Source organism: Meles meles, chromosome 6 (genome assembly GCF_922984935.1).
Source record: "Meles meles chromosome 6, mMelMel3.1 paternal haplotype, whole genome shotgun sequence".
In the NCBI taxonomy this organism is placed as follows: domain Eukaryota; kingdom Metazoa; phylum Chordata; class Mammalia; order Carnivora; family Mustelidae; genus Meles; species Meles meles.
The window spans coordinates 33828128-33838482 of record NC_060071.1 but is presented as its reverse complement, the minus strand read 5'-3'; the positions used below and the strand labels follow the sequence as shown (position 1 = coordinate 33838482).

Below are 10355 nucleotides of genomic sequence, written 5' to 3'. Positions count from 1 at the left end.
AGCTGACTGGGGTCTGGGGTCAGGGAGTGGGGGGACTGCTGAGCCTGCACACTTGTTTCCTCCTCACACCAGGAAACTTCAGGAAGCCCTGGCCTGTCTGTGTGTCCCTGCACTGGAGGGAGGCGGCTCTGGGACAAAAGGAGCCAGCTCTGGGGCCCAGGCAGAGGTGGGCAAGGAGGACAGGCTGAGGGGGTCTCCAGGCTCTGCTGGCCTCTCCCTGCCTCCCCTCTTCCTTCCCCTGCTTTCAGGGCTTCTCTGATAGTCCATGTTCTTCTCATTTGTGTCCCCCACCCACTTCCACCTTGATCCTGCCTCCTACCTGGCCTATACTCATACCCTCTGGTGGGGGCCTCCTCTGTACCCGCCCCCAATCCCAAGCCCTCAGGGCGTGTCTACGGGACTACTGGCCCACTACTCTCTCCCTGGCTGGTTTCTGCTTCCACTAATTCACACAGTCACTTGGTCTGGGATTGGTGTACCCGCCTGGTGTGATGTGAGGGCCACAGAGAAAGCCACTTGCCCCCCAACTTCCCTTTTCACAGCCATTAAAACCCTACCGTCAGTACAGCACAGTCTAGAGAAAGTAATTTACCTCCCTGGCTTTTTTCTTTCTCCTGTTTTTTCTTCCCTCCTCCCTTCCTCTTTCTCAAGCTGGCAGGCAGTCTGAGGATACAGGAGAGCTTGAAAGGGGGTGAAACAGCCCCTGTGTCCGGACCCCCTCCGCACTTTCAGGAAGAGAGGTATGGCAGAGACAGCCGGCCTGCTCCCCTCACCCCACCCCCATTCTCTAGCCCTGTAATCTGGGCGATTTCGGGAAGATTGGTGAGCCTGCTCTGCTCCAGTCCCCTTCTTCTGCCTTCTATCTACCCAGACAGCTCAGGCCTGGTTGTCAGAGGGAGAGGGGTGCAGAGGGAAGCACTGACTTTCCAGAGGCCAGCTGGTCCCCAGGGAGGATTTGGGAGGGTGTTGGGGTTTGGAGTTCAGCGGACTTCCCCTTCCCCCATGGGCCAGATGGTACCTCCTCAGACACAGATGCCCCCTGGCAGGCACTGGGGACATCTGGGGGAATGTTCGCTTGCTGAGCCCGAGGTGCCAGCAGTGCCTGTTGACCCAGCTGATGCCTGAGGTTGGGTTAGGGCCGGGGAGCTGTGAGGGGAGAGGGAGGGAGCCACAGAGCCTGCTGCCCTGCCTCTATCCCCATGCCTGGGGGCGGAACTGTTCCCAGAACCCTGCGGGGCAAGGCTCAGGAAGAGCAGGGGAGCCTGGGTGGGTGAGCTGGGGGAGCAGTGGCATTAAGGCTGCCTCAGCCTTATTCGCAGGACCTGTGCCTGTGTGTGTGTGACCACGAGTGTAAGTCCATGTAGGGTCTGCGCGCGTCTGTGAACCTGAACGTGGCTTTGGTGTTTTTGTGTGTCTGCTGCCCATGGCCTGTTAGTGTCTCTGTGTTAGTGTGTCTGTGGGATTTCAAGTGTGGGTAGGGGTTATTCTAGAGAAGGTGATGTGCCCCTCCCCTCATGTCCCAGCCTCAAGACTGGGCCATCTCCCATGTAGGGGCTGGGACAACAGCTGGCTTCTGGGGACTAGAGTTCTTCTAGATAGGGGCGTCTGGGTGGCTCAGTGGGTTAAAGCCTCTGCCTTCGGCTCAGGTCATGAACCCAGGGTCTGGGGATCGAGCCCCACATCGGGCTCTCTGCTCAGCAGGGAGCCTGCTTCTCCCTCTCTCTCTGCCTACTTGTGATCTCTGTCAAATAAATAAACTCTTTAATAAAAAAAAAAAAGAGTTCTAGATGACCTCCTGCAGGAATCAAAGTTCTTGGTCCTTCCACTTCCTCCTACTTAGAAGAAAGGCAGGCTGAGCACAGGGAACCCTCAGTCTGCTCCAGTGGCCCATCTGCTGCTCCCAGGGCTGACCCCTTGGGAGGCAGAGGGTCCCAGGCTCAGGGGCTCCCCCAGCTTGGTCCAGTGCTGGCTCTGGGCTTGGGGAACTGAGTGGAAGTGGGAGGATGGGGTGGGTAAGGCATGCAGATGCTGGGGCATGTCTGCTCTGTTTTGCGCACTTTCGAAGTGTTAAATGTGAGAGACAGAAACTCGCTCCTAGGAGGAAAAATATGTATTTTTTAAAGCAGATTAGCATATTTCCTATAGGTCTCCACCATTTGAAGAGAACCTAGAGAGCGAGGCCCACCTCCTCTGGCTGGGCTGCCTCCTTCCTTGGCAGGTGGCTTAGACACGACCAGCCCGAGGCCCCAGAAGTTTCCTTCCCCTGGGCCTCCTCCACTGGCCTCAGCTTCCCCGGCCTTTCCTGTCCCTGAAGTGGGGCCCTCCTCCCCACACCCATCTGTAGGAGTTTTGGGCTCTTGTTTGGGCACAGCCAATGGAGCACTATGCAGACATCACATACACACAGTGCGGTCCGCGCCAATGCTTGAGCCCATTATCCTTCGGTTCAGTTGGTCTTTCACACCCGCCCCTCCTCATTCCCACTCTCCCTCCCATTCAGTCTTCTCCATCCGCCCAACCGCTGGGTCAAGTCACTCTCCTTCCTTTCCCTCATTTTTCTCATTGAGGCATTCTTGAGCAGCCCACTCCCAGAGATAATCTGAAGGACATTCCTTTCCTTAAATCTGAAAATAACATTGTGTTGAACTTGTACTGTGCCAGGCTCACATACAGGAACTCCTTTCATCCTTACAAACCACCACCAGCCACTTATTTTCATCCTCATTTTACCAAGCAACCAGCTAATGGGTCCCAAGCTTCAGGGCCAAAGGGCAGAGCCAAGATCTTGGTCATGCCTTCTGCCCTCTAGATCACTGCTTGACACTGCCCCCTAATGGCCAGGCCAAGGGTTTGGGGGGAAATTAGGGCCCTCCCAGTATGGAAGCCCTTCCCTGGCCACACAGGATGCCCCCCAAAGGGGGCAGCTCCTCCTCCCTTAACTCCCCAAAGATGCTCCTGGCTGCTGTTCAGACCAAGACGTGGTAGGGGGAGAGCAGGCTGATGGAAACTGTTTCAGCTTGGGGTCTGGGGAGCTGGGTTTGGGCACTAGACCCTGGAGAGAATGCTCACTGCTCCAGCTCACTGTGACTCACCAGTCCAGGGGACAAGGGCATGGGGAGGCTGGGGGCCTTCCCTGATCTCCCTCAAGTTTCCCAGCATTTCCTGGGGTCCCTCCAGCCCCAGCCCGTGAACCAAGAGATACCCTCTCTATTTTTTCCAGAGCAAGAAGAGAAGCACAAGTTCAGAAAATAATTTAATAGAGAAACCATGAATTACATTCTTTATACCTAGCCTCCTGCAAGGAAGACGCCTCCCGTCCCAAGGAAGCACTAAAGAGCACAAAGGTTACGTATCATCAGCACCCTTGTGGACTTTTAAAAAAGAACCCCCAAATAACTCCACTGGCTGAACATTGTTCTCTAGATTAAAGTCACTTTGTCCTCTTAAAAGCCCATGTGGGGAGCTGAGGAGGTATTAACAGTGCCACTGGAGAGCTGCGAGATTGGGCCCAGAAAGGGGAAAGAGCTCGCCCAGGGTCACACACGGTGGGTAGCAGCAACATCAGACCCAGAGCCAGGTCCCTGGATTGCTGGCTCTTTCTCAGGGAATCTGGCAGCCTCCATGCCTCCCCACTCCAAGCCGGGACCAGCTCTGAGGCAAGTAGGGTGAAGGATGAAGGCTGCAGACCACTCCCCTCGTGCTCCCTGGGCCAGAGCAGGAACAAGGCATGGCTTTCTTAAATTGGCCCCACCCCTGGAAAGTACATTATTTTCATGTCTGAAGGATTATCTTAAAATACTCAGAGGGTGGGCAAGGGTCGGCTCCCAGGAAAACTGGGCACTCTGTGGACCTGAGTCCACACCGAGGGGTGGGTGGTCCCTGAGGGTCTTGGGAGTGCCCCGTTCCCAGGCAAGGAGGGAGGCGAGTTGCAATAAGGGTTTCCAGGAAGGCAGGGGTAGGCACAGGGCACAGCTGCCTGCTGAGAGGGGAAGAGGCAAGAACAGAAGTGCCTGCAGAAGGCCCCCTGCCCCGTTCTCAGAGCAAAACTAGAGGCCTCATGTCCCCAAAGTGCCAGGCTCAGGATCCAGCAACCACCACATAACCAAAGTCACACGAAGGAATCTCTTCTCCCAGAGTCCTGGTCCTCTTCCCCCAGGGGCCAAGGCCCAGTGCTCCCAACACCTACATGGGCCATCAGACCTCCTGGGAAGTGCAGAGGATCCTGAGGGGGGCTGGGGATCCTGGGATGTGTGTGGGGAGGTGTCTAAGAGTTGCCCATCCAGGAAGCCTGTTCCATAGTGTTCCGGAGGGCCACAGAATTCTGGGCATCAGTCTAAGGGAATGTGTCCCCAATTAGGGATGGCTGTGGCCCATCCAGTCATCCCTCCAGGGTCACTGCAGGGTGCACGCTGTGGAGAGGAAGTGGGGGGGGAAGTCCATCTTAAGCCTCTGGCACAGAAACAGAATCCAGGGCCACCCCCTGCCCTTCCCTCTCCTTGGTAAGGGTCCGACTCCAGGGCAGGACTCACAGCTCCGAACAGACTCTGACAGCCCTTCTTTGTCCAGGGTCTCAGCGGCCCAGTGAGACTCCCTCATCTGTGGAACATAAAGGCAGCGCAGGGGTGAGAGACAGCCAGATGCGGGCACAGGGCCGCACTGAGCAGCTGCTGAGCAATTGAGCATGAGTGCCAAGGACAGAGACAGCGATGGGGGACCTTCAGAGGAAGATGGAAGGGGGAGACACGCAAGGGGGTGCAGGGGACAGCCAGCCACAGGCAGAGAAGGGCAGAAGGGGTACAGGGGACAGCCAGCCACAGGCAGAGAAGCAGAACACAGCCAACCTGCAAGAGGGTGTAGGGGACAGGCAGCCGCAGGCAGAGAAGGGCAGGAAGCAGCCAGCCCACAAGAGGGTACAGGGGACAGAGAGCCACAGGCAGAGAAGGGCAGGACGCGGCCAGCTGGCATGCCCACCTTGACCTGCTCCTTCAGATATTCAGCTCGAGCCATGAGGTTCTGAACCTGCCGGGGGAAGACACGCCCTTGGGGGTGTGGGCCGGAGGGGCCTTCAAACTGCTTCCTCCTCATTCCCGATGCTCTCCAGAACCCTCCACACCACCCGAACCACGGCCCCTTGAGCTCTTTATCTGATCCCTTCTCCAAGAGGCCTTTCCAACCGAAGCAGTGTGGCCCTGTCTGTCCTGGTGCCCTGACCCCCAGCACCTGAGCCCCTGATGGAGCACACAGGGCCCCCAGAATTCCCCAGGCTGTGAGGTCTGACTCCCAGCCTTGGAACACCCTGCGAGAAGCTGAGGACCCCCAGCACGGGAAGAGGGGAAGAGGAAGCCTCCCAACCCTCTCAACCACGGCAGTCACCTCAGTGTGAAGCAGCTCCCGCCTCCGGCCTGGGGGCTCCGCTACAAAGAGAGGGAGGGTGTGCAGTGAGGGCTGGGCAGCCCGGGGCCTGGGGGCCAGTGGTGACGCTGGGGGTGGGCTCACCTGCCAGCAGCACCAGCAACTCGCCCAGGCCATGCTGGTACAGGTCCAGGGCATCCTGTTCCCCACCGGCTTCCTCCTCCTATGGCCACGGGGACAAAAGGTCACTTCATGTCACGCCCTGCACTTTTCCTGCCCCACGTGAACCCCTCGCACTGGGTGCCTACCTTGGCCGTGGCGGCCGAAGTCACTTCCAGGGCAGCAAGGAGGCGAGGCTTGTCCCGGGCCATCTCTGGGATGAGGGCAAAGGCTCAGGGTGAGAGGAGCAGCCTGCTTTCCATCTCAGGGGAACCTACCCCATGCTGCTGCCCCCTCAGGCTGGAGGGAAGCTGCTGGGGCCTGAGGCCAGGAACCGGGCCTACCTCTGAGCAAGTCATGTGCAGAAGTCCCCTGCCTCAGCAGGGCCTGATTGGAGGAGGAGACGATGGCTTTGAGCTCCTCAGCCCGGGACACATACTGCCTCACCTGCAGGAGAGGAGGGGCTGATAAGGTGCTGCCCCACCCCCACCTCCCTCCCTGGCCCGCACCTCCAGGTTCTGCCCCAAGCTATAAGGACAGGGGGCCACTGAGACGGGCCTGACCCTCCCTTAGGAATGAAGTTCTGGTTCTTAGTTCTAAGAGAGCCGGTCTGCAGAGAACCCAGGATCGCCCACCCCGGGAGGGTCCCTCACCCACCTTTGCCTTAATTGCATCCTTCCGCTGGGCATCCACTTCATCTGCAGATAGTGGGGGTTTGTGTGAGGTGTCTGCTCTGCCCCCCCACCAAATCCTCTGGGACCCTCCAAAGGACCAAGTGCCAGATTTACCCTCTGCCTCATCTCCCACAAAACTCTGGGTGGGGAGCTGCTTCTGGAATCCATCCACTGCAGCTGGGGCTGCCCCACCCCTGCCGCACCCTGGGGCTCTGGGCACTCACAGTGCAGGGCAGGCACAAAGAAGTCCAGCGCTTGGCAGTAGAGGGATAAAGCGGCCCCAGCCTCCCCATCCTGGTCCTTCTTCACAGCCTGCACCACCAGGGCGGTCTGGGGGACAGGCAGGTCAGGGGTCAGGCCCACCCCCAGGCTCACCACGAAAGGAGAAGGGCAGGTCCCTGCTGCACCACCAAATGGGGTTGATGAACGCCCCCCCCCCCCCAAACCTGCCCTCCTCCTCTGCCCTCCTGCTGGCCCGTTTACCGCGCGAGCCAGGCTCTCCCTGCTGGGCATGTGCTCCAGGTCCACCCAGGGGTGGGCGAAGAAGTCCTGGAAGGAGATGCGACGATTGGGGTCCCGCTCCAGGAGCCGCTGCAGCAGGTCCCGGCAGTCTCGGGAGAGCGGGGGCCGCAGGGGGAGCTGCGGGGAGGCGGGGAGCCAGATCACAGGGGGCCCCAGCACCTCAGCCCCCAGCCCAGGGGCCGGTCAGGACCACCTGGTCCGGGGATGCCCCAGAGGAACATGTGTGCAGGGGGAGAATTGGAGCCTCCGGAAGAACAGTGACAGGACAAGGGCTGGGTGCTGGAGGGAGCCACGCCCTTGCAGGAAGCCTTGCTGTTGTGAACCCCACGTACTTGCTTCTCCTTCCCCGATCCCCCCTGGGAAGGCTGGGCCTAGCCTGCTGGTTTTGTTCCCACAGGCGGCCTGCACACAATTAGTGGGGCAGTCCCTTTGCATCCTGGAGCTGATCTGGGTTCTCAGAACCCTCTAGAGCCTCAACCTCCCCTCTAGAGCACGTCCAGCACCACAAAGCCAGCCCGGAGCCCATGCCCCAGGCTGTGCAGTGGCAGCGAGGGCACCGAACTCAGGGCCCTGAAGCCCTCTCCCAACAGGTTGCCCGGGCTCTTTGAGACCCACCTCGATAACCCGGTTGCTCCGGATCTTCTCCTCCAGCTCCGAAAACGACCTGGAGGCAAAGGGGGGCTGCCCGAAGAGGGCTTCTGTGGAAGGGAGGCAGAGGGCAGGCTGGGAGGGGACAGGGTCAAGCCTGGCCTGGCCCACACCTTGGGGTCGGGGGGCTGACACCTCTCATGGCAGGGACTCCGGACCCCCAGACTCACATTCATTAGAACTCCTCAGGAAGGGCCCTAGAGAGGCCTTGCCTGAGGACACATGGTGGAGGTCCCGGGGTTGGGGCTGGGGACAGAGCTCTCACCGTACAGGATGACCCCCACGGACCAGAGGTCCACACGGGCATCATACTGCCCCTGACACACCATCTCGGGGGCCATGTAGAGTGGGGAGCCACGGAGCACGTGCTTCTCGTCCCAGGGAGACATGTGCTGTGCAAAGCCGAAGTCTGCGGGCAAGAGGCCGGGCAGCAGGGCCCCGATTCTACTTGCTGTAGCTCCTGCCCTTTAAAGCTTCACCCGGCGCTCTAGGACAGGGCTCCTCCCCACCCGCCAGGCTTGCCAGGCTCACTGGGATCAATCCTACTCTTCGGCTTTTGCTTACCCCCTTTCTCTCCAAATCCTAAAGCCTAAAACACCCTCCTCCATCTTCCTCTGGGAGCCAGCCCCCTCAGGCATCTTTTTCCAGGAAGTCCACCTGATCGCATCAGCTATGAGGATAAGGGCCCACCAGGAGTTAGAAGCTGAGGTTTCGCCTTGCTTTCTGGCCTCCCAGCCTCAAGTCCATTCTTGGCCACAGCCACCTCTACCCCCCATCCTCCAACACTGTCACAGAACTGAGTCACATGTTGAGCCCCAACCCTGGGGAAAGACCAGTTCCCAACCTGCTCACACAGTGAGTTCTTCCTGTGGTCACACATGGAATCCTGACCCTGACCCCAGACTGAGCCCTGGCCCCATTCAGTCCACTGCTGGAGTCGAGTGAGGGGAGCCTGAGAAACGTCCAGCCTTTTGGTGGCGGGCCTGTCCCTGCATTTCCCAGCCTGTCATGGCATGATGACTCAACGGAGGGTGCCATGAGAACTGGGGCTGCTGAGCGAGCCTGGGCAGCGTGAGACCCCTGCACACCCACCCTCCAAACCTCATCCCTGCTGTTCCAGACTCATACCTGCCAGTTTAAGGTGGGGCTTCTCCAAGGAGCTCAGCAGAATGTTCTGTGGCTTCAGATCCAGGTGAGAGATATTCCGTTCATGCAGGAACTGCAGGGCACTAGCTGGGGAATAAGACCCACACGGAGAAACAAGTCAGAGAAGGCCAGTCCTCACCTGCCTCTCACCACCCCGCCCGCGCCCCTGCCAGCCTTATATCTGCCCCTTCAAGCCTGCCCAACTGTACTTCTACACTGGCTGCTCTACCAAATGTTTTAATACTTAAATATCAGGTTCCTGCCACTTCTATGAATTTGCCCCCTATCCCCTTGACCCCTTCACAAGTCCCCTCCCCCTCCTAGAAGCCTCCCCAGCCCCCCAACCCTTAAAGTCTTGTTCTTTTCCTTGGCAAAGCACTTGAAACCTACCCTTAGGCCCTAGAACATTCTACAAGTTCCTTATATTATGTTCCATGTGTGGAAACCCAGACTCCCCACAAATGAGGGCTCCTCTCTCTCTCTCTCTTATGACATCCTTAAGCCAGGATAGGCACTTGGGAAAGATGGGGCCCTAACAATACAAGCTGAAGCAGAGACAACTACTAAGAACGGTTCTAAGCCTGCAGTGGGGGGTTAAGGGGGACAGAGATCACGAGAAGGGGTGTCAGGCAGGGGTCCGAGGCTTTTACCCAACTGCTGCATGAAGACACGGGCCACCTTCTCAGGCAGAATTCTGCGGGTATGGATGAAGCGAGACAGGTCACCCCCTGCACAGAACTCCATGATGAGGTAGATGTTGTCGCTGTCCCACTGCGGTTATAGAGGCAGAGAGGCAGCTTGAAGAGAATTCCCCTTCTCTAGCTCCCTTTTGGGGTGGCCCCAACCCCAGGGCCGCACCTGGAAGTCTTTCAGCTGTACAATGTGGGGGTGTCGGATGCCCTTCAGGATCTCAATCTCTGTCAGGAGGTTCTCCACAGATGCCTTGTTCAGACTCTTCTTGGCCACACACTTTATGGCTACCACCTCACGGGTGTCCTTCTGTGGGGACAGGAGATTTGAGGTTTCTGCCTTGAGAGGGACAGAGCCCATACCTGGGTCCTCTTGCCCCATCACTGGGCCTCCCCACTCACATCAGCCTCCAGGCTTCCCAACTTCCCCTTCCCAGGCCAGGGAGGCACTGGGATTCTGGAATCCGGGGCTCCCCACCCAGTCTGGTGTTTTCCATAATCGATTTTATTGTATTCTAGAGCGCCCCCACGAAGGTGTGTCATTCAGTGTTCTAAAGCGGCGCACTCCGATTCCTAACCGGGTCCAGCCTTCTAGAACCCTGTCCCAGACTCCTTCCAGCCCACCAAGGATCCTCCCTGTTCTGCGCCTATACGACGCCTATCTTCCAGTGACACCGAGCTTCACCGAGGCCTCCACCTGCCTCTCCAGACAAAACAGGGCTGTGTGGGCGTGCGTTTTTGTTTTTAAAACCTAAGGGTGGCAGTCAGCTCCCAGCTCCTCCACCGAAGCGCGGCCGGCCGCGGGCCACTGCTCGCACGCCGCATCTCGCCTCTCTCTCGCGGGACGCCCATCCGGGCTCGCTCGGGGTCTGGCGGGCACAGGGGCCGGGCCCTCACTGGTTCCCCAGCCCCGTCCCTGCCCGGTGCCGGGGTTCCCAGGGCGCTCTGCCCCGCACCCACCTTGGCGTAGGCTTTGTACACCGTGGCATACGTGCCGCTGCCCAGGCGCTCGGTGAGAATGAAGCCATCCAGCCGCGGGGGACCCCAGGCGGGCCCCGCCATCCCCGCCGCCCGGTGCCCGCCGCTTCCTGCTTCCCGGCGCCGCGTTCTGGCGCGCATCCCTGCGGTCAGGGCGCGCGGCCGCGGGCTGGACTCCACGCTGCCC

General features: G+C 59.2%; 1 protein-coding gene across 2 annotated transcripts; it reads right to left on the bottom strand.

Annotated features, from left to right (window-relative positions):
* Positions 1 to 3240: 3240 nt before the first annotated feature.
* Positions 3241 to 10325, bottom strand: ULK3 (unc-51 like kinase 3). Of its 2 annotated transcripts, XM_046010122.1 has the most exons (16): positions 10151 to 10325; positions 9360 to 9500; positions 9152 to 9272; positions 8484 to 8588; positions 7621 to 7764; positions 7323 to 7405; positions 6669 to 6824; positions 6410 to 6515; positions 6169 to 6209; positions 5856 to 5958; positions 5661 to 5725; positions 5497 to 5575; positions 5374 to 5414; positions 4972 to 5019; positions 4530 to 4596; positions 3241 to 4409 (listed from the first exon to the last, which is right to left on the bottom strand). In XM_046010122.1, exons 1-16 carry the CDS (start codon positions 10307 to 10309, stop codon positions 4393 to 4395), a joined length of 1476 nt encoding a protein of 491 aa, XP_045866078.1. In that variant the 5' UTR covers positions 10310 to 10325; the 3' UTR covers positions 3241 to 4392. The 2 variants fall into 2 exon arrangements, with proteins under 2 accessions (XP_045866078.1, XP_045866079.1); XM_046010123.1 differs by lacking the exon at positions 7621 to 7764.
* Positions 10326 to 10355: the final 30 nt, after the last annotated feature.

Excerpts from the sequence above, each read along its gene's own strand:
- ULK3 (XM_046010122.1), bottom strand. The coding sequence starts at position 10,309 with ATGCGCGCCAGAACGCGGCGCCGGGAAGCAGGAAGCGGCGGGCACCGG. Across the intron at positions 7,765-8,483 it reads GCCCCACCTTAAACTGGCAG|ACTTCGGCTTTGCACAGCAC; the intron begins GTATGAGTCTGG and ends TCTTGCCCGCAG. Across the intron at positions 7,406-7,620 it reads CGTGGGGGTCATCCTGTACG|AAGCCCTCTTCGGGCAGCCC; the intron begins GTGAGAGCTCTG and ends TCCCTTCCACAG.